The 24,964-nt window shown below is 37.3% G+C and overlaps 1 protein-coding gene across 1 annotated transcript in view; it reads right to left on the bottom strand.

Moving 5' to 3' along the window:
- Positions 1 to 24,964, bottom strand: part of LOC150085854 (deoxynucleoside triphosphate triphosphohydrolase SAMHD1-like) — a 207,060-nt gene that overhangs the window by 38,272 nt on the left and 143,824 nt on the right. The window contains exons 7-8 of the mRNA XM_090374716.1: positions 24,768 to 24,859; positions 12,011 to 12,061 (exon numbers count right to left, since the gene is read on the bottom strand). Of these exons, the coding sequence (XP_090230842.1) occupies positions 12,011 to 12,061; positions 24,768 to 24,859 (143 nt within the window). The remainder of the gene's footprint in view (positions 1 to 12,010; positions 12,062 to 24,767; positions 24,860 to 24,964) is intronic.

The raw sequence follows: 24,964 nt of genomic DNA, 5'->3' as shown, positions 1-24,964 counted from the left end.
TGGAATCTGTTTCGAAAATATCCAACCACAGCCAACCTCCTACAGTTTAAGAGAGCCAGAGCTAAAGCTCGTCATATAAGACGAGAGAGTAAAAAAGAAGCATGGGCACGTTTCGCTTCCACCATAAACAGATCCACAGATACTTCTAAAATATGGAAAAAAATCAAACGAATTAATGGCAAATACTCACAAACAACTTCTCCTATTCTACTTGTAAGAGGGAAGGAAATTTCTGAACCTCTAGAGATTGCCAATATCTTAGGTACTTCATTTGAAACACTTTCAGCTGTTGCTACATATGAACCAGCATTTAAATTGGTAAAATCCCAGACAGAAAAATACAAACTAAAATTTAATACTGCCGTCCCATATTCATATAACCTACCTCTGACCATGATTGAATTGCGCAGTGCACTTTCCCGATTAAAGAATAGTGCTCCAGGCCCCGATGGAATTTTTTACACCATGATCTGTCATTTAAGTGAGGATTCATTAACTGCCCTATTACAACTGTATAACAGAATTTTTCTAGAGGAGTATTACCCTGCTAGCTGGTGCCATTCTGATGTGCTAGCTTTCCCGAAACCAGGAAAAGACCACACAGATCCTAGAAACTACTGCCCTATTTCTCTAACCAGTTGTCTGGGAAAAACATTAGAAAAAATAGTTAACGCTAGATTGACATGGTTTCTAGAAACAGAAAACATTCTAAGTCCAAACCAGCATGGCTTCCGGAGAAGAAGATCTACACTTGATCTCATTATCAAAGCAGAAACAAATATCCGGAACGCTTTCCTCAGAAACGAGCACCTAGTCACAATATGCGTTGACATAGAGAAAGCCTTCGATACAACTTGGCGATATGGGATTCTTCAGGACTTACATAAATGTGGACTTCGGGGTCATCTGCCGATATTCATTAAAAACTTTCTAGGCAGTAGATCATTTCAAGTCCAATTCCATTCATCATTGTCTTGAGCATATGTACAAGAAGAGGGAGTTCCCCAAGGTTCAGTGTTGAGCGCCACACTCTTTGCCATTAGGATTGATGCCATAACCAAGTGTATACCTAATACAGTTGATGCATACCTATATGCTGACGATCTTGCTATCTCATGTCACTCTCAAAATATGCGACTAATTGAAAGACAACTACAAGGTACCATTAACAAAATAGTCTCTTGGGCCAAAAATAATGGATATCGACTTTCTAAACCAAAAACAACTGCTGTACACTTCTGTCACAAACGTTCTTTACATCCTGATCCAGACCTACAGTTAGATTCTCATCGTATTACTTTCCAGCCTAGTATTAGATTCCTTGGTGTAATTTTTGATAAAAAATTAAACTTCCTGGAGCATATAAAACATATCCGTAAAAGTTGTCTTAGAAAACAATCTTCTGAGAGTAATTTCTTCCATGTCATGAGGGCGCAGATCGCTACGTGTTGCTACAGCTATATCGATCGCTAACTAGATCCAGGTTAGACTATGGGGTCTCCTGCACGCAACACAGCGGCAGCCCCCAAGGCAGAATGCACTGGTCCCAAAGGAACTAGTAGTTGTTGGTGACTCTATTGTCAGGGAAACGGGAAACTTGCTTTGTAAAAAGAATAGGTGGAACAGGACCAGAGTATGTCTGCCAGGGGCAAAGGTTGATGACGTTGTAGAGCGGATATCATCTTTTAAGGGCACAAAAGGTGATATAGTTGTAGACGTTGGCACTAATGATATTAAGAGTAGGAGACCGGCAGAATTACTTAACAAGTACAGGTCACTGTTGAAAAAAAGCCGTGAATTAGGGTTGAATTTGAAAGTGTCTGCAATTCTGCCCAGACACGATAGGAGGGAGTATATGATGAGAGCCCTGTCGATCAATTTGGCCCTGGAAAGATTGTGCAAGGCTCAAGGGGTAGAATTTTTTTCAGCCTGGTCTGTACTTGTTAACAGGAGAAACTGCTTCTAGGGATGGGATACAGTTAAATAGAAAGGGTGCAAGAATGTTTGCTGATGCTACCGAGGCAGTGTTAGGTGGGTCGGAAAACTGCTAGATTGGGGGGATACAAGGACTAATAAATTAACAGTAGCCACTGGCAGAGGTGAAAGTGATTCTTACACTGCTTCTATTGGAATGAGCCGCAGCCTGGAAAATAAGATGCAGGATATTTCACTGCTGGGAATCGTTGAGGTACAAATAAACGCATGGGTTGTGTTAGGGTTGCTAATAAAAAGAACAGGTGCATGTATACTTGCGTGTACACCAATGCTAGGAGTTTAGTAAATAAATTTGATGAATTTGAGGTATTGCTCAAAACATCAAAGGCAGATATTGTGGGGATTTCAGAGACGTGGTGTCACACAGATATAATGAATGCAGAACTGGAATTTGGGGAGTACAATGTCTACAGAAAGGATAGACAGGATACGAAGGGAGGAGGTGTTATGTTATTAGTTAAGAAATACATAAAATCCAAGGAAGTGAAGCCAGTCGACATTGCTGGACAGTGCAGTGTCGAGTCAGTATGGTGTGACATAAGCATTGGAAGATCAAAATTGAGAGTAGGATTGTGCTATGGGCCTAATGACTCTGATGAGTATAATAAGAAACTGTACAGGGAAATAGAGTGGGCCAGTAAATCAGAGTCTTATAATGGGGGATTTTAATTTCCCAGATATTGACTGGAATTTGGGGGCTGGTCACTCACACACTAGCAAGGCTTTTGTGGATTTATTGGATGATTGTTTTCTACATCAGCATGTTCGGGAGGCAACTAGAGGGAATAATACTCTTGATTTGATTATCAGTAGTGATTCTTCATGCATTAAGAATCTGCAGGTAAAGGAACCACTAGGTGGCAGTGATCACAGTGTGCTAAAGTGGGATTTACTCAAAGAGGTAACTACCATTAAGGGTAAAGGGAAGGGTTATTGCTTTCGTAAAGGTGACTACGATGGACTGAGACAGTATTTAAATTCTATACAGTGGGACCAACTGATGATGTTACCAGCAGCAAATTCAAAATGAGAAGCTTTCAAAGAACTTATCTTGGAAGCTACTAGGCTTTACCTACCAACTAAGAAATATTGTTCAAGGTTTAGGCCTAAGTGAATGTCAGATGAACTAATGAGACATTAGTTCATCTGACAGAAGAAAAATGCATGGGATACATACAAATTAACACGTGACACAGAAACCTATGATAGATACAAGTTGATCTGTATCCAAGTTACAAAGGAGGTTAGGCAGGCGAAGGCAGATTACAAGAAATCTTTGGCAAGGGATGCAAAGAAAAAAAGCAAAGAGTTCTTTACTTATGTAAACTCTAGAAGGAATGGGATGAATCAGATTGGTCCACTTGATATCGATGGGTCAACTGTTGATGATCCTGCTCAGGTAGCTAACAAACTGAATGAATATTTTGCATCGACATTCACACATGAGGAGTTATTCAGCGAGGGGAATGCCAGAGGTGTACTCAACTCTGGCAGTAAGCTAGAGAATCTTGTAATAACTGAGAGTACAGTGGAGGAGAAATTGTTGAAGATAAATACAAGAAAGGCACCTGGGGCAGATGGGATCTATCCAATTATATTAAAGGAGGCAGCAAAGGAAGTAAGCAAACCCTTAGCCAAAATTATGAGCTTCCTTGGACTCAGGGGAAGTACCCATGGACTGGAGATGTGCAAATGTGACCCCAATTCACAAAGGAGGATCAAAGGGCAACACAAGTAATTATAGACCTGTTAGTTTAACTTCTGTTCCTGGAAAATTAATGGAGGCACTGGTTAAAGAAGCACTGCAGGATCATCTAGACAAGACTTCGGTTATAGCTCAGACACAGCATGGTTTTGTTAAGGGGAAGTCTTGCCTGACCAATTTGATTGGATACTATGATGCAGTCACAAAAGAACTGGATGCAGGGAATAACTTTGATATTATATACTTGGATCTTAGAAAGGCTTTTGATACTGTTGCACATGGAAGACTGCTACACAAATTGGAGCAGTGTGACATTGGAGGCAAATGGATAAAGGGGTGGTTGAGGGGGAGAAGACAGAGTGGTAATCAATGGACACTGCTCATCGTGGACTAATTTTATTAGTGGAGTCCCTCAGGGTTCAGTATTGGGTCCATTATTGTTTTCTGTATTTATAAATGATATTGATTATGGTATGTCCAGCTTAATGTCCAAGTTTGCAGACAATACGAAGGTTGGCAGGGTTGTCAAGGACACTACTGACACTATGCTACTGCAACAGGATCTGGAAAGGTTGAGCAGATGGGCTGAGAGGTGGCAAATGAAGTTTAACATTGACAAATGTAAAGTACTACATATGGGAAACAGCAACCCCAGAGCAACGTATCAACTCTGTGGTACTACACTGACAGTGGTAGAGAATGAAAGGGACCTGGGAGTAGTTGTGCAGGCAGATATGAAGTTTTCTGAGCAGTGCAGACGGGCTGCAAGAGTAGCTCATGGTGTATTGTCGATGATATATAGGAATTTTTCTAGCAGGGATAAGGAGGTGATTATTCCCTTGTATAAGGCAATGGTCAGACCACACCTAGAGTACTGTATACAGGTCTGGAGGCCTCATTTGAAGAAGGATGTAGAGATGCTGGAACGAGTACAGAGAAGGGTAACAAGATTAGTGAATGGAACAAAGGGGGTGCTCTTACGAAGAAAGGCTTAAGTTTTGCAAATTACAGTGTCTGGGGACTAGGCACCAGCGACGTGATCTAATAGAGGTGTATAAAGCCTTGAATGGTTTGAGCATGCTCAATGCTGATGGGATTCTTCCTCTTGCTCAGAATAATCACCTGAGAGGGCATAAATTCAAATTGAGAAAAGACAGATGTAGGATAATAGACGTGAGGAAATTTGCCTTTAGCCAGCGGGTGGTTGGTTGGTGGAATAGACTTCTAGCCCTTGTCGTGGAAGTTGATAGCCTAAATAAGTTTAAGGCTCAGCTGGACAGGTATTTCGAATGAACAGAGGGGTGAAGTGGTGGTTATTTTTTATTTATTTATTTATTTATTATTATTTTTTTTTTTTGGCTGATGCTGCATAAGCTTGCTTTCTTGCATCAAATGCTTCTGCTAATGCTAATGACTCGGCCAGACCGAGTGCACTTAAATGGCTCGATCCCGTACATCATAGTGCCCTACGAGTTGCACTGGGGGCTTTTCGTACTTCACCAATCTTAAGTCTATATACCGAAGCCTATGAGCCACTGCTACATCTTCGACAACAAGTTCTGTTACTAAATTACGCAGCCAAAATCAGCAGTCTTCCACATCATCCCATATGGCAATATCTCTTTATGCCCAAATGGAGTGAACTTTATGAAAGTAAACCCCGGCTCAATAAACCATCTGGAATTAGGCTTCAAACTCTTATCACAAGCTGGGATCTGAATTTCACTAACATACTTCAGGATACTAGCATGGAAACCCAGCCATGGCAAATGCCCCCGATACATATTGATAGACACTTTCAGCAATGGGGAAAGAATAACCTTCCAGATTCCAACATTAGGCAAATTCATATGACCCACTTCTCTGAGTTTAGCACTTCCATTCAAATATATACAGATGGATCCAAAATTGGTAGTAAAGTTGGTACCGCTGTAGTATTACCAAATGTCACCCTCTCCATACAGCTTCTGTCTGAATGCAGTACTTATACCTCAGAATTATACGGTATTGTTCTAGCCCTAGAGAATATCAAAGAAGGCTCGTATACCAAATCCATCATATATACGGACTTGTTAAGTTCTGTTAATGCTCTACAGTGTAAATTCTTCCCTAGTCATCCGCTGGTACAAAAAATTTGGGCACAGCTACTAGAACTTCACGGACATGGACAGCAAGTAATATTTTGTTGGATCCCTGGACACGTTGGAATACCAGAAAACGAGCAGGCAGATTTAGCTGCTAAATGTGCTACAAATGTGATACCATCTAATTTCAGGACTCCTTATATTGACCATAAATCCATTATCAAACAGATGTATAAACAAGAGTGGACACGCATGTGGCAAGATCAAGCAAATAATAAACTTCTTGAAATCAAGAGAGAACCCAAGCAATGGCAATCCAGTCTGAGACGAAACAGAAAGGAAGAAACCATCCTGGCCAGATTACGCATTGGTCATACATTCCTCACTCATAGCTACCTACTAACAAACGGTGATCCTCCACAATGCAGTAACTGCTTATGCTCATTAACAGTACAACATTATCCTGGAATGCCCGTTATATCTGAAAGAACGGAAAACTGCTTTCTTCTCTCATTTTCATAACTTCAACCAGTTATCATTACAGTGTGTTCTAGGAGATCGTGAGGATATGGATGACATTTTTTTTTCTAAAATTGATAAATAAATATCACAATATATGAGTCATATCACTCGTAAGACAAACGAAGAAGATATTAGACAGTAATCAGTGCATTATAGCCTAAGTTGCTGATGCACCAACAAATTTAATAACAACAACAACTCTCAGGGTAATTCAGAATTTTTTTTTTTTTTTGCTGTGGCTAATAATAATAATAATTTGCCAGAAATGATTCTGCCCCTTGCCATACAGCTAAAAGTTTCACTCAGCTCTGTTAGCATTTAATAATTTTAATGTAAACCCCAAACATGAGAGGTATTAGAACCTATAGTACTTTGTACCGTGCTTAGGTTGGAGGTTGAGATGACGAAAAAAGATATTTGTTGACATTGGACTTGAACTTCTGTAGACTGTAATTTTCAGGAAATACATATGAAGGAAGGTTGTTCCAGAAAACGGCAGTTGAATGAATAAACGAGGAAGATGAAAAGTTGGTTCTGTGAGTTTGAAGTTAATGGATGTTGGCTGGTGGCGGCACATGTTCGGACTGTTTTGAAAGAGAGAGTAGTAGTAGCATGTGATGCAAGGAAGCAAGTATATGAGCTTATGCAGCATCAGCCAAAAAATAAAAAATTAAAAAAATAACATCATTCCCTCCAAATGCCTGTCAAGTTACTCCTTAAATTTATTTAACCTATCAACTTCCACAACAACAGATGGAAGTTTGTTCCAGCAATTAACCACCCACTGGCTAAAGGCAAATTTCCACACATCTATCTTTTCTTAATTTGAATTTATGCCCACTTAAGTTCGTAATCTGAACAAGTGGAAGGATCCCATCAGAATTCATGCTCAACCCATTCAAGGCCTTATACACTTCAATCAGATCACTGCGCAGGTGCCTAGTCTCCAGCCACTGCAATTTGCAGAACTTAAGCCTCTCTTGGTAATAAGAGGATCCCATCATTTCCCTCCCCAATCTTGTTGCCCTTCTCTGTACATGCTCAAGCAAATCTACATCCATCCTAAAATGAGGCCTCCAGACCTGTACGCAGTACTCAAGGCATGGCCTGACCATTGCCTTATACAGAGAGACAATCACCTCCTTCTCCCTGCTAGCAAAATTCCTATATATCATTGACAAAACCCATGACCTGCCCTGGCAGCCTGTCTGCATTACTCAGAAAACTTCATATCTGACTGCATAATTACTCCCAGGTCTTTTTCGTTTTCTACCACCATAAGTATAGTACCACACAATTGGTACATTTCTCTGGGGTTACTTCTACCCATATGCAGTACTTTGCATTTATCAAGGTTAAACTTCAGTTGCCACTTAGCCCATCTGACCAATTATCTAGATCCTGTTGCAGTAGCACACTGCCTTTAGCCAGCGGGTGGTCAATTGCTGGAACAAACTTCCATCTGTTGTTGTAGAAGTTGATAGCTTAAATAGATTCAAGGCAGAACTTGACAAACATTTAAACATTTGGAGCAAATGGATGGGTGAAATACGGGTGTTGTGTTTTTTTTGTTTTTTTTTTTTTTGGATGATGCTATATAAGCTTGCTTTCTTGCATCATATGCCTTTGCTAATGCTAACTGTGTTGCAACTGCTTCTCATTGATTATTTAGTGTTGTATTATATGTATATGGTATGTTTTGACTTCTAAATTGATGTATAATAAATTTAGTTTGACTTCTAAATTGACTTAGATTTTAGATTGTGGTTGGATCAATGCAATCTGAATTTTATAAACTTAGTGTATAAAAATTGGTGTAAATTTAAGGGTACTAGTGGCCTGCCTCCACGGAGCTAGGGATGGTAAACTTCCCTCCTTGCAACTCGGAAGGCCAAATAGGTCGACGTAATAGCTAAATTGCATTGATGAGCTTATGCTCAGGGAACGCTCCAATGAGTGTAAATATGATATTGGTGATGTACCCACACGCTGGCACCCACTGATATAGCTTTACCTTTATTGAGTGTGGTATTTGCCCTGGTATGGGGCTGTATGTGATAGTAGTTAATAGGCTCAACATGCCAAGCACTGAGAAGTGGCTTTCCTGGTGGCTAAGATAACATAACAACATTACACACAATAATGCAAGAATCACACATGGCTTGTTTTACATTTTTGTATCATACAGATGGCAGAGCTGAATTGGAGTTCTAGATGCTGCCTAACATCATACACATACCCACAGACTGGGCTTCTCTCTCTCTCTCTCTCTCTCTCTCTCTCTCTCTCTCTCTCTCTCTCTCTCTCAGCAGTTTACATAAGTAAAACTGGCCAACATACCTATAAATTGCAAAAGCAGTCTGTGCTAATTTATGAAACTAACTGAATTATTGACAATGCCAAAAGAGAGAGGAATGTCACCTTTTTGCAATGTATTAAAATACTAAATGGCAAATAATATCCCGGTATATAAATATTTTTTCATCAGCATGAAAAATGCTGATTTTCATTTTAAATATACAGTGAAACTTCCCTTTAACGGACAGCCATGGGGAAAGAGAATGTGTCCATTAGAGAGAAGTGTCCGCTAAAAAGAAGTCTGAGGGAGAAAAAAGAGAAAGAAAGAAAAATAGTTAAATGTTTAATGTAAAATTAAATTAAATTATATACAGATTTTGCACAATATTTTTGTAAATAATATACATACAATTGTGCTATGCATATTATGACTTTTTTTTTTTTTTTTGGTAGTTGTTGGCGCATAGGCTTCTGTGGCCATAATGCACCTCCCAAGGTTTTTGCAGTACTTTGATCCAAGCCCGAGGCGGGAATCGAACCCGCGACCTTTGGGTTGCCGGGCAGGCACTTTACCCACCCAGCCAGACCGGTCGGCACATATTATGACTTTATCTTAAGAAAAATACATACAGTAATCACTTATTTTTTTCTGCGCCTTCTTCCAGCTGATAATGTTGTTTTCAACATTTGTTTGGAGTGAAGAAACCATCGAAAGTCCTTCAGTATCTTCTTCAGCGGCAAAAAACATTTTTAAACGATTGATTTGTATGAGCGCTTCTTCTATTTTCATCGGTGGTTCGACGTTAATATGTTCTTCGACGGAATGACCTCCTTCCATTTCTTCATCCTCATGAGGAACTTCTTGAAAAATATCGATGATAATGTTGTTGATATCTAGAGCACCATCTTCTGTAGTGAGGTTTGAGTCTATATCTTTGTAGCCAGGGTCACTTGTAGCGGAAGTATCGTACATTATCAATAGATGTTGAAGTTCTTGTTCTTCTTGGTGCTCCACATTGCTGTTCACAACTTCAATTTTTGCATTTCAGAAGCCAGACTTTACCAAACAGTTCACGACAGTTTGTTTTCTTATTGCGTTTACTGAAGAGGAAATCCATTGAATCGCATCTAGGATGCTGAGTTTCTTTGCAAGGTCACTTGCACATGTTACATCGTTCGCGTTTGCAATGAGATGTCTTAAAACACGTTTTCTGTAGTGAAGTTTAAAATTTTTTATTATCCCTTGATCCAAGAGCTGACACTCTGCAGATGTGTTTGGTGGCAGAAAAACGATTTAAATGTTGGACAATTCAATGTGCGGGTGAGATGCAGCATTATCCATGAAAAGAATAATTTTTCTGTTTTGACGAATCATGTTTTGGTTAAAGTGACTTATCCATTTGCTCATGATATCTCATGTCATCCACGCTTTTTTATTAGACTTCCAGTCAACATTCAAAAGATTCAACTTTATGCCCTTGAAACAACGAGGATTTTGTGGTTTTCCTATAACAAGAGGTTGTTCAAAGTCTCCTAGCATATTTGTACACAATAGTACAGTCAAGCGTTCCTTAGAAATTTTTCCGCCCTGGCACTTTTCATTTTTTAGACTCATTGTTTTTTTCAGGAAGAGCTTTAAAAAACAACCCTGTTTCGTCACAGTTGTAAATATCCTTAGCTTCAAAATCACGACATAAATCTTCCAATTTGACAGTCTACTCTGTTACAACCCCAGTATCAACAGATCCACCTTAGCCACTTACGGTTTCCCAAGAAATTTTATGCCGAGTTTTGAACTTGTCTAGCCATCCCACTCATTTACTCCCATAGATTTCGCAACCTCCAAAGCCTTTTCCCTAATAATAGGCCCATTAATGGGAATTTTTTTAGCATGTGTGCAACAAAATCAGTCATATGTAACATTGTCAATTTGAAGTCCAACAGTTTTCGGGAATGATTTTTGAACCTGATCATTTACGTGTTGCCAAAATTGTTTGAGCAGTTCATTTTTTTTCTTTAGGATGTCGCTTACCTGCGTCTTCCCGATTTTGAATTTTGCAGCGAGATTGCAAACACTATTTTTTTGCCGATCATACACATTAATGAGTTCGACTTTATCTTTTAAAGTTTAATGTTTACGAGAAGACATTGTGCACTTCACACGACACTGAACAAAACTGAAAATCAAAAGACGAAAGGCCGACAAAATTCCCCCTCCCCCCCCCTGCACACACCGAATTCATCAGAAGTTTTACACGTGCCTTAAAATTCTTGAAAAAGGATTTAGAACCACGACGTAAACCTTGATAAAATTCAGAGAATCGGAAATAGAAAATAAACACACTATTGAGGCAATACGTGGAAGAAACGTTCTTAGAAAAAGGGCCGTGAGCTCGCCCGCTGTCTGTTATGGGGGAGATCAAATTAATTGCTAATCTAAACGAAACTGCAAATTGCCTGTCCGCGTCCGTTACAGAGAATGTCCGCTAGACAGAAGCTGAAAACACGTTAAAACCAATAGAGGAGAGTTGGGGAATTTGAAAATGTCCGTTGTAGAGAGATGTCCGTTAAAGAGAGGTGTCTGTTAGGAGAAGTTTCACTGTACATATCTATCATCATGACTATTATGGTGCCAAAAAGATATGTTACTATGTGAGATAAATTTAGAAAGATTTCACATATCTCAAATAGATAATTTTTTTTTTAAATCCTCCTTTGAGAAAGTATTTCTCTCTAAAGCAGCACATTCATTGTTATTCTCTCTCTCTCTCATTGAGTGTGTACTTGCAGTAACAGTGGGAAAAGTATAGCGATGCCCTGGCAAATTGCCCGCTTTTTACTGTAATGTCAGTGTATTTTGTAAAAAAAAAAAAGGATTATGTGTGTGCCAATAGTACAACTTATGTGAATTCTCAATGATTCTGCACACAAATTTTTGGAAACTGAATAGAAATGTAAAATTTAAAGGTCACATATATACTGTAGAATAACAAATTGTCAGGTGCCTCCATAGCCAGGTGGGAAGGAGCAGCAGTGCGTAGCACACGCTTCTTGATTAGACTGGGGTTCGAGCCCGTCACCACCAAATATGGAGGATGCAGAAAGGTCAGGGAATGACCACCGCATATCCCGGAGCAATATGGCCTTAGTTGCTAATGCTCCTAAAAACTAAATAACAAAACAAACAAACAAATTGTCATTACAATTCCATTCGAGTTCATTATAATTATATTTGACTGCAGCTAGTTTTGGCCATCCCAACTCAGATTTTGAATTTCACTGTAGATGTGAAAAAAAAAAAATTTTTTTTTTTTTTTTTTTGCTAAAATGCATATAAATTCATATATTTCATTTCCATATATTTTAGTGGGAATGGTAGAATAATAAAATACAGTAAATGTCTTACCCATGTGGTCCTAAGATTATTCCATCAGCTTTTTTTAGAACATCACATATCCTATAAATAGTTTTTGTATATGTATATTAAAATCAATTTTTAGAAACTTCATAAAACAATTTAAGAGCTATTTATAATGCTTTTTAAAGTAAATAACTTGAAATATTTTGTTCTGTTAACACTATAGTGGCATTTTCCAACCTTTTGAAACATTCCCAAACATTTTTTTTTCAAGACAGAGGCCAAAAAAAAAAAAAATAAATAAATAAAACTATACATGAAAACATATTAATAATTACTTTTTGAAAAAAACACTTACTCATATTTAACATATGGGCTCTGTTATTATCAAATCCTGCAGACCATTTCGATAAGTTACACAGACCACAAACTGAGGAAACACTGCTCTAGTGGGCATGCTCTGTTTATTCTGTGCACCAAAAACAGAAAAACTTAAAACCATGTGTATTCACTTTTGATCTATACCATAAGTTACTTTTTTCTGCATCAATTCCAGAAGATTTAATCTACATCCTTCCTTAAATGAGGTCTCCAGACCTGTATACAGTACTCAAGATGCAGCTTAATCACTGCCTTGTACAATGCATAATCCCTACTAGCAAAGTTCCCATATATCATTGACAAAACTGCATGAGCATCCTAGCAGCCTATCTGCACTGCTCAGAGAACTTCGTATCCGATTTAAAAATTACCCCCAGGTCTTTTTCATTTTCGACTGTCATAAGTGTATTCCACCACACAGCTGGTATGTTAATCAGCGATTACTTCTACCCATATGCAGTAATCTTTCAATTGTAAATTTGAAATTCAACTGTTGTTTCTCAGCCCATCTGCCTAATTTTTTTAGATCTTGTTGCAGTAGGTTACCCTGATTAGCCATTAACCACCCTGCCAACCTTTGTATCATTTACAAATTTAGACATTAATAATGCTATACCATACCTTAATCAATATCATTAATAAATATAGAAAACAACAATGAGCACAGCACTAGTGGAGTTCAGTTCTGGGCTCGTTGTTTTCTATATTTATTAATGATATTGATTAAGGTATGGTATATCATTATTAATGTCTAAATTTGTATACGATAATGTTAATATTTTATATCATATTAATGAATAAACAACACACACTTTATATATATGCATAAACTAATATAATATTTATAAAGATACACTGTGCACAATACCGCAAAGGTAATCCATCACATATCTATTATCACAATCGTTCACAACCATCATTATTCTCATTTCTCTCTCGACTGTCGCCTTCTTGCATTTTCAACAAGGATTCATCACAACGAAGTATGCATTCAGCCTGATTATCGACCTATTGCTGTTCTTTCTGAAATTCCTCGATGATACTATATACGCCAATATGTGCTCATCCAACTATACACTCTCATTTTCTATGCCAAGCCTCAACACTGTTTTGGGTGCATGAAATTCCCAGTTGAATGGAATCGTATATGGACCATAATGGTGGAGTGCAAGTTACCGTACCATTACGCATATACCGTCCAATTCTTCCATATATATAATTGTCTTCAAACCACTATCACATCACTGGCTTCCCTGGTAAATGTGGCTTCAGAACATTAAGTGTTTGTGGTATCTCACCAGAAGTAATAAATGCAAAGGTACACAAATGTCAAAGCAGTAAACTAAATTCTTCATTGGTGCCGTACTGCAATGCCAGTCCACTTGCTTGAATTTTTCTCCAAACACATTGTCCAAGGTGGAAAAAACAGACCTTATTAGACATGTTAGGGAGCTCACCTTTGGAGGCATTTATTGCAGCTAATTCCAGGTCAGTTAATGTGGCCTGTGATCACAATTCAATGTCATTTTCTTTGGCAAAGTCAATTATATCTTGAAACAAATGTTTATAATTTTCTTCACTCTTATTTGTCATCAACACGTAAACTAGGGGAAGAATTCAATAGTTTTCATTACCAACAGGTGCATGTATTGTATATAATTGATTAAAAAAAATTGTGGGCATGATTTTAAATGTACCATCCATAATCCAATATTGAGCACATGATGGGCATTGAATATTTACTTTTGTTATAAATAGAAGAATTCTTTCCTCTCCCACTGCAGAGACTTTAACAAGAAATCCCATTTTATTCTTCTTCTTATTATTATTATAATAATACGAAAATGGGATATTTTTCCCGTGATATTTTTACCTGTTACCCCTTTCAAAATATCCTGCCAGAGCCCATTGGTTATGCCTAATGTACTTGTCAAAGTAATTTGTGAAAGTACAGCTAATAACAATACCTGTATAATTACAGTAATGACATTTATGATGCAGCTGGCAAAATATATTACTCTAAATTTTCATATTCTGAAAAGTAATCTTATTTCAAGTTTTTTATTTTTAGCATTTCAATGCTATACCTGTAATTATTGCTCAAACGCTCTATACAATTACCAAAATTCGACTTGAAAAATTACTAATTAAATGCAATATAATAAAGTAAAAATTAAGTTGTTTTTATTTGTTTGATCGTATTTTAAAACTGTTTGCTTCTATAACAGAAAACAATCTTCAAATCGAGAGTGGTATTTGTCATTAAAATTTTTGTTATTTGTTATTTTTGATATTCTTTCTACCAAATTTATCTAATAAGGCAAATTTTTACTTACTGAAAAGCTAATAAATATATAGAATTATATTCATATATTTTTACAATATAGTAGATACTGTCGGGATTCTTGGCTGCCGGGATTTTGGGCCAGACCCATTTTTAAATCAGATATGAAGTTCTCGGAGCATTGCTGCCAGGCAGCCTATCTGCAATGCAGTTTTGCCAATGATATACAGGAACTTTGCTAGTAGGGATAAGGAGGTGATTATTGCATTGTACAAGGCAGTGGTTAAGCTGCATCTTGAGTACTGTATACAGGTCTGGAGGCCTCATTTAAGGAAGGATACAGAAAAAAAGTAACTTATGATACCAGATCAAGAGTGAATACACATTATTCTAAGAGGCATTTAAGTTTTTTTGTTCTCGCTAGGTGGCCTAGGTGTTAGACATCTGTGATTTAGCTTCTGCTTTATAGTAATTTATAAGTGCTTTTTAAATGGCATTTTTGTAAATTTGTGCACTGACATGTTCCTTAGATGATTATCAGGTAGCTTGGATGGTTTTTATGAAGTCTTCATAAAAATAAGTACTATTTATTTGAGTTTTAAGTTTCTAGCGTGTAATGCTCTCACTGGCCTTTGCTTAGTGTAGCTACATACAGGAACGCTGGTTTACTTTTGAACATAGTGCTTTCTTTGTCATAAGGCCGTTTGTGACCTTGCCATTGTTCCTGCTTTGGGTCAAATCCTGTAGCCCTCCAGCAATTTTTCCGTTAGCCACACCTACGTCCGATCCAATCTATCTTCTAACTCCTCGGACAATGACTCTTCATTACAGTACCCTGCTATGTCAATAGTGGACCACCTGCTTGTTTGTATATTCTGTTTACTGGTATTTAAAGTCATTTTTATATATTCAGCATGGCACCTAAAGAAGCAGTTTGTAATTGGGTTATCTGCAAAAGTTGCAGTATGATTTATTGTGATTTATGTTCATTGATTAAAAATTTTTCAGTCATCAAGTGTATTAAAAAATAATTGGAGATGTCCTTCCTGTAAAAAAGCTAACAATGGAAGTTAGAATTTAGTCTCCTAGTCAACATGAGCTAAACTGTCAGAACACTCCAACAGATGCTGATCTCCCATGCAACTGTGACAATCCTTCATCTCCTATCAATTTATTACATCTCTAAGCCCTCACATCATACAAGGAAGTCAACCTTAGATGCCTCCACATAAACCAAGGACATTTCCTACCTGTTTCCCCTGCCTACAACATCCCCGAACAACAATATCTCATTTATTACCCTGGAACAAATGCTAAGAAAACAATTTAGAGAGAATAATGATGTCAAACAATGTAAATTCTACCACATGCTTCTTGACCTAAAGGCAATGGTTGAGAACCCTCCAATACCTTGCCCTTCTTATGTTCATCACGTTGCCACAGATCTACCCTCTCAGTCCAGATGCTGAAGAATTTGTTCCAGAAACAACACCATCCATCTATAAAATCTAGTTTATCTCTCATTCTCTCGGAGAGCACAATCATGTATCCTCACAACATATTGTTGACACAGGCATACAACTGATACCCACCACGATTAGCAATCAACAGAAACCTGGCAGTATGTACGTGCACTGTCAAAATTATCCACTGATTCTAATCCTAAAGTGCCTACCCATATAATAGCCTGCCTTCAAACTCCCCAAGTTTCAAGGTTCCCTACGGAAAAAACAGATATGCTAGCATAATAGGAACAAGAAATATGCAATCCTGTATTAGAAATAGAAATCGTCCAATGTTTAAAAGTAATAATATTTTTGTTAGCAGACTAGATCCCAATACTACCTCCCAGCAGTTATATCAGCTACTTTTAGAGCTAGAAATTCTGGGTAATGCTTTCAAGATAAAAACCAAACATCCCACATATGCATACTTCAGAATTGAGCTAAAGGATTGTGACCTTCAAAAGTATCTAAATCCTGATATCTAGCCAAATGGTCTACTCATCATGTCATTTTATGGAACTATTCTAGGTTCTTCAACAACTCTAGTGAGAAGTTAATGTCTAACTTCAATCTGTTGAACTGTCTGCATAGCTGGAGAATACCAAGTCCAGTTTGCGTCATAGTCCATTTATCCTTCTTTCTAACACCTACATTCATCTCAGCATTTTTCTTCAGAATGTAAGAAGTGTAATAAACTGTCTACGCTTATAGCACTTTTGGTTGAAGAATCCCATGACATCGTTTAGTTGAAACATGGATGCAGGAACCTCTTCAGGATGTTTTCCTACTGCCGAAAAATCTCACAGCATATGTGACATCTAGGATTAATCAAAGAGGTAGAGAGGGTCAGCAATTATTTTAAAATCCAACATTAAAGTTATTAACACCAACTCCTGTTCCTACAACTTTGAAGGAATTTCTCTTCTGATCCAAGTTAAAGATTCACTGCTTCAAATATATAATATTTATATTTTGCCTGGACCTACTAATGATATTATTAATGAAGTAATAATCTGGATCACCACTGTTCATAAGTCACAATCTAACATAATTATAATGGGCAACTTTAATCTCCCCCTGACTAAATATAATTTACAAATGAAGTTGCTGTCCAACTCCTTATTAGTTCTAGGAGCTAAAAAAAAAAAAAAAAAAAAAAAAAATCAGTCAGTGTTACAAGAGGTAATCAAGCGCTTGATCTTGTTTACACTAATTTTCAACTTCAAGAAAAACTTAGCAGCAACTTTACATTTAGATCTGACCACAAGTATAGAAATGCAAGCAGCAATTTGCTGCAGGAATCCTTGCTCCCCTCTTGAAATCACCAGAAGAATATCATCAATTAAATTCCTTTAGAAAGAAAAGTTTTTGTAGCTCTTGAAATATTACCCATGGAATTCTCTCAAAAATATACCTATTCAGGACTCCACGTTTCTACTAATAAAATGGTTAAATCAATTAAAAACAGAGTAGGCATCCAAACTCGTAAAACTTTCTTTTCAATCGAAACCGTGGTTCAAATCCCATCTAAAACCATACTTTAAAAGGAAACAAAAATGCCACGGGCAGTGGAAGAAGTATGGCACTTCAACACATACATAAAGTATAAAAAGAGCACAGCATTGTTTCAGCTCAAAAAAAATTCAGGCATACAAAAATTAATGTTAAAGCTCAAGCATAATGTTAAAGCTCATTAATGTTAGATGTTTAAGCTCAAGCAAATTCTTCAAAAACAAGAGCTACCTTGCAGCATGATCAGGCTTTGGAATAGATAAAATTCAATATGGAAACATGCAATTTTGACATCTGCACTAATGATATGCAAAACAGATTTAAAGAATTAAATTCTTATAAACATGCAAATAGCATGCAACATGAAATGCTTCCTAGTCAAGCCCTGCTAATCAGCCAACTTGTAAACAAGAATACAGTTCAGAAAATTATTAAACAATTATGAACTGATAGTGGTGAAGGTCCTGATGACATCCCTAGTTTTATTATTTAAATATCCAGTGCATTCATCATCATTAATTCTTTAGTTCATATTATTTCCAGGTGCATTTCCTAGACATTCCTTCCAAGACTATGGAAGACTTTTAGAATTACCCTGATTCCAAAACAGGCTAGCAGTAATAACCATATAAGCTATCGTCCAATTGCTGTATTGTCAATAATTGCTAAAATTATTGATAAGATCATGCTGCCATATCTTCAGGATGCAATCTTTGCTGATGCACCTGTCAACATGCATTTTGGTCCTAGAGGGCGCTCCACAACAACAAGCCTAGCTGACACCATTGTGCACATCCAAGCTGCAGCACAATGCACTTTCTTTTACTTAGACATCAAATGTGCTTTCAACAACACTGATCACAAGAAAGCCATTGAAATACTGAAAAAAACATTTCCTCATTGACACAATGGGTTATATCCTATCTACAGTACAGCCTAAATCATAGACATCTCCTCCTCCCCGCTAACACCAATAAAATTCTTGTGACAACCACAACAAGCGTTCCTCAAGGAGGTGTTCTATCCAGTACTACATTTTCAGTACCTCTACAACCACTTCAAGAAAATCCAAATCTGCTGGCTTATGCCGATGATTTAAAGTTTATCATTTCCAAAGCCTGTGATGACATTTGCAAGGTTAGCCATGATGCAAATTTACAGATGTGTGGAATCATCAAGTATCTGAAGAATCTCAATATGCAACTATAAATGCAAACAAATCTGCTCAAATAACTTATTCCTTACAGAAACAACCAAACCACATAAAAATTAAAATTGCAGATGTTTTTCAATTTCAAATGTATATGCTCACAAAGATCCAGGAGTTGTTTTTGACAAAAATCTTTCCTTTAATTCTCACTGTGTATATATATTGCTAAAAAAATTCAAAAAGCAAAATGGCTAAACAAGCAAGAGACAGCAGTGATTCAAGATATAAAAAAAAAAAAAAAAAAAACCCCAGTCATAAATCATGTTCAGAGATGCATCTTTTTCATTCTGGCTTATGCATCAAAAATATGGTCTGGTGCTCCTCAAGTTACCGTCAAAAATTCCTTGCACTAGAGTATTGGGTTCTTAGATGGTTGAACACTAAACTTCGCTTTCCCCATACAATATCCAGGCAACAGCTTTATGAAAACTTAAAAACACAGCCTCTACTACAACAGATGGAATCAACGAGCCTAGAGTCATGCTTCTTGCAAAGTTAATTACCTCTGCAAGTGATTCACCAAACTTAGCCAACATAATAGCTCCTCCCAACAGAGAAAATTCAAGAAACTAACAACAATTCAAATTTAAACTCTCCAGACTCAAACAAATGGACAGAATGTTCCCCAATGCATCCCTTCACCTCATAAATTATCACAACATTGATTGCCCGAGGTTACTCAACTCTGAAGCCTACAGGAGTCAGATTTCCAATCATATGATGAGAAATAAAAACAGCTGGCTGCCTGCAACCCAGTAACTGCATCCGTGAACCAAATGTGATGTTCTGCAATATATATATATATATATATATATATATATATATTTTTTTTTATTATTATTATTATTCATTGTTAATGTATATATAGAATATGCTATGTATTTCTTTTTATATTTGTCTCCTTTGTACTGAATTTATGCCCCTAGCCTAGTGCTGTGCTGTGCTGGGCTTGTTGTATTTGCAATAAATGAATATTTATTTATTATTATTTATTAATAATGTTAGTCCATGAAGAGAAGTCCATTAATAATCACTCTGTTTTCTTCCACTCAGCCATCCCTTTATCCAGAGCAGTTGTTGTTGATGGGGTTTAAAGTGCAATGGCTACTTAGGCCATATTGCACTTATGAAAGTGGTACTGCCTGCGCCCAGAGCAGTAACTTGCCTTTAATGCCGCAATGCTCCAATCTGTACAGTAGTCTTTTATATGCAACAGTATCAAAAACTTTCCTGAAATCCAAATAAAATATATGATAAACTTTTTTATTGCATCCAGTCCCTTTGTTCAGCAGACACAATTTGGCCTCAGTAGCCCTTGTGTCATTAAGCCAAATAACAACAACAACCAGTCCCTTTGTTACTGCATCATAGTATCCAATCAGATTTGTCAGACAAGATCTAACCTTAACAAATCCATGCTGTGACTGCAGTATAATTGCATTCCTGTCTGGATGGTACTGCATTACTTTTTTAACCAGTTTCCCTATAGCAGATGTTAAGCTAACTGGTTCTGTAATTATCATCACCTTTTGATTCTCCTTTGTGAAATGGGGATACATTTGCACATGTCCAGGCTGTAAGTTTTTCCCGAAAAATGCAAAGATGCTCTAATTATTATGACTATGGGTTTGCTCACCTCCTTTGCTGCCTTCCTTAATATAATTGGATAGATCCCGTCCACGCCGGGCACCCTTTTTTTATGTTAAGTTAAAATAATAATAAAAAAAATTTTTTTTAATACCACATATTCAAAATGTGCACTAACCTCGCCCATTATCCAATAAGCCAAAAGGCAAAAATAAACCACAGTATCGAGACTATAAAGATAATGCCCTAGATTCTACTCCACCAAACCACTTGGCAATGACATTAAGAAAACCACAGTATATGTATATACATATAAATACATACAATGGCCAAAAAAATATGTACCTTTATTCAGTATCGAATTGGTCCTCCTTTGTTTCAAATAATAGTAACTATGCATGAACTCCATAAAGTGTTTTGGTTTAATCGCAACCATTCTTCCAGTGAAATATCACACAGCTGACAAAGTTAAAGGAACAAGACTATTTCTAAATGGCTCTCTCTCTCTCTCTCTCTCCAGCCTTTCCCATACATTCTCAATAGGACTGAGATCAGGTAAATGTGGGAGCCAGGGATGATGGTGGAAATCCGTGTCATGTTCTCTGAACCATTCTGGCATGATGTGCTGTTGCATTGTCATCCATAAAGTGGCCATCACCTATAGGATAAAAGTGTAACATTGCAGGGTGCAGTTGATCTGATACAAAATTCCAGTACTCCCTGGATGACATTTGACCTTCCACCAATATCAACAGACCCAGTCTGTGCCAACAAAACATTCCCACCATACCATGATACTACCCGCAGATGCTTGGATTGTCTTAACAAGACAAACAGGTTTAGCACTTTGAGGTTCTTGCCACACTCTGCCTACCATCATTGAAAACAAAGTGTATCATGACTTTCTCTCATTGTTCTTCTAGCCGATCATGACATTCTTGACAACTGCAAATGGGTTTTTCTGAAACAACTGGCAATACCCAATTTCTTCAATTCCCTGCACATGGTACAGGTTGAAATAGAGCAATTCTGAACTTGGTTGAATTCAGATGTTATTTGTGCACACTGGATGTCCTATTTTCCTGTACAGTCCTCCTTAGAGTATTATGGCTTTGCTCTTGACGTATGGTTTTTCTCTCACATTGACACCTTTGAGATGTGGAAGAACCACTTGCTTTCTGGTCGTTAAAAACATGAGAGATGGATGCTTTTGAGAAGCCAGTTACATCTTTTGTTTCTAGAATCATTGCTCCTGCTAAACCCACAATAAGACATTCTTAAGTCTGATACATCATTTGTTTTCATAATAATTACACAATACACCAATCGATGTTGTAAATAGTGTTAACCGCTCATCCCGTCCAAGAATCACTGCCTCGAAGAGGGGATGAATGGGGATTCCCCTGTCTCTATTAATGGTATTGCTCTCAGAGGAACAAATCTGCAAGCTCTCGAGCCACTTGCGGTCCCAAAATCTATATGCTCGGTGGTGGATGATAACAGCTTCGTCTGGGGAGTTTTTATGGTGCTCCTCCCAAAAACGTTTGGGAGGAGCACGGATTAAGGAAGTCTGCCACAGCAGATCTTCCATAATCCGCGGTCTTTAATGTGTTCATTGCTCCCCCAGACGATCTTTGAACCGGCGTTTTGTTTCACCAACATAACATTCCCCACAATCTGGGCATCTAATCTCATACACAACCCCACTTGTAAATTCCCTTGGTATGAGGTCCTTAACCTGTGACACAACTGTGTGCAACCTATGCCCTGGAAGCTGCACACAACATGTCTGGCAATCGCGCAATACACGAGCTATGCGTTCAGTTAGGCCTGGATAGTAGGGAATGTATGCGGTGGCCAATGGTGTGAATGGTTCTCTTCATTCGTGCTCACCTCAGATGTATTTGTCTATGAACCTCTGGGGGTAGCCGCATTTTCTGAGATCCGCTGTGACACGTTTAATTTCTTCTTTTCTATCCTCTTCCTTTCTACCTTCTTTTCTATCCTCTTCCTTTCTACCTTCTTTTCTATAGAACCTCTGGGGGTAGCCGCATTTTCTGAGATCCGCTGTGACACGTTTAATTTCTTCTTTTCTATCCTCTTCCTTTCTACCTTCTTTTCTATAGAAAAGAAGAAATTAAACGTGTCACAGCGGATCTCAGAAAATGCGGCTACCCCCAGAGGTTCATAGACAAATACATCTGAGGTGAGCACGAATGAAGAGAACCATTCACACCAGTGGCCACCGCATACATTCCCTACTATCCAGGCCTAATTGAACACATAGCTTGTGTATTGCACGATTGCCAGACACACAGTGTGCAGCTTCCAGGGCATAGGTTGCACACAGTTGTGTCACAGGTTAAGGACCCCATATGTTATGTTGGTGAAACAAAACGCCAGTTCAAAGATTGTCTGGGGGGACATATGAACACATTAAAGACCGCGGATTATGGAAGATCTGCTGTGGCAGAACATTTTTGGGAGGAGCACCATCAAATCTCCCCAGATGAAGCTGTTATCAACTGGGCACACAGATTTTGGGACCGCAAGTGGCTCCAGAGCGTGCGGATGGATTTGTTCCTCTGAGAGCAATACCATTAATAGAGACGGGAATCCCCATTCATCCCCTCTTCGAGGCAGTGATTCTTGGACGGGATGGTGGTTCTGCCTGGCACGCTCCCAAGCCATTTCCGGTTCCAGTGCACATGGGGAGAGCGCTGCCCATGCTCCTGTGGAACCATGTGCTGAGAACCGTGAGCCTGCTGATATTTAAGGATGTGCCGTACGACAAGCCTCACTGTTGAAAAAGGAGGGGATGCCTCTGAAAGCTACGGTATTTTAGCACTTTTATCATCCTGTGTTTCATCTACATTGTTTTATTGTAAATAATTCTTTGCAGTTTAGATCCATATTATATATTGTACAGTCAGTTTTTATTAGATTTTTATTTTTATTTCCAACATTATTTTAATAAACACTATTTATAACATCGGTTGGTGTATTGTGTAATTATTATGAATATGAATATTCCAAACCCCAGAGGCCTATTTGAAGAGTTAGATCATTTTTTTGCCCCATTCTGGCTTCAGATTACTGCAGTTGAACAGCCTGCACAGTTTTTATACTCAACAAGGCAATACTTCACACCATGTCACACTTTTCTTTGCATCTATTTGCATTTATTCACATTTCTTCTGTCTACAACTGTCTTAATAATTGTATTTTTTTTTTTAGCAGTATATCTAGGTTTCATCCATAAACAAGTAAATTAATTCTTGTGACCTAAATGATCTTTTGTGATAGTGACATTGCAAAGACATCGGGTAAGTGCTTGCATATTATTGTTATTTACTTAGATAAAATTAACCTTAAAACAAAATTCTTAAAATTAGATCTGAGTTTGATTTACGAACATTTTTTAGAAATTCCTAGAACTTAATTTTAAGAATTGCATAATAATAACCCTTGATTACTTTTTTTGCAGTCACTAATGAAGTGCTAAGGAAGTACCACGAAATGTTTTGCTAAATTATGCACATATTTCCAAATTGGAAATAAACATAAAACAACATGGATTTTGAGTGCTTTATCTTCAAATAACTTTCCAATTTTTCTTTGCATTCTTAGCTACAGAAAGTGTCTCCATCTGCTAATTTATAACGATCCAACACATTTTTCTTCTCTGTCAGTAGTCTCGTCAATTTATCTGACATTCATTTAGGTCTTGAACAGAACTTTTTGGACGATAGTGTATGTTTAAACAATTCTCCCCCTCGCCTTAAAAAATGAAACTTGGATTTCAGTTTTTTATATTTTTTGTAATAGCTGCAACATATATTAACGATATGCCATTTACCAGAAAATAATAAGTCAATTAAAAACTGGCACTGCGTTTAATGTAATTTTTTTTGCATTTAATGTAATCATTTTTTAAATATTTGAAATTAAATAAAAACAATTTTTAGGTCATCAGCATCCATGCATAATAAAAAAAATATAGAATAATTCAGTAACAGTATATCTGCAATAAAAACAAAGATGCAAGCACATTCTCTCTATAACAAACATGACAAAATTATAGTCTGTATGAAATTCAACCGAACAGATGTCGAGCTCTGAAATTAAAAAAAATTTATCTGGAACAGTCAATTGAAGAAAAATAGTCCCTAAATTTGTGATGTCTGTGACAAGATAACAATGTACTGCATTAACTACCATTAAAAGCGATTCAGTTGTGTGCAATGTAAGGGAGCATAGAGTGAATTAAGAACTAAATTACATATGTTCTTTTATCTTGAGCAGAAAAAATTAAAATATGCTTACATTTTATGAATCAAAACAATTACTCGATGCTGGTAGGCAGTACGATGTAACGTGCATCTAGTTTGGAACATACTGTAAATATTAGAGGCTACCTAATACACATAAAAATTATATGAAATATTTATTTATCATTTAAAAATAATCTTTATAAAAAATTTTATTTTTATAATAAATAATGAAAATCAAAATAATTCCAA

This window comes from Mastigoproctus giganteus, chromosome 5, assembly GCF_048544385.1.
Source record: "Mastigoproctus giganteus isolate SK-2022 chromosome 5, ASM4854438v1, whole genome shotgun sequence".
NCBI classification, from domain to species: Eukaryota; Metazoa; Arthropoda; class Arachnida; order Uropygi; family Thelyphonidae; genus Mastigoproctus; species Mastigoproctus giganteus.
Note: the sequence above shows the minus strand (reverse complement) of the source record. Positions and strands in the feature narration are given on the sequence as shown.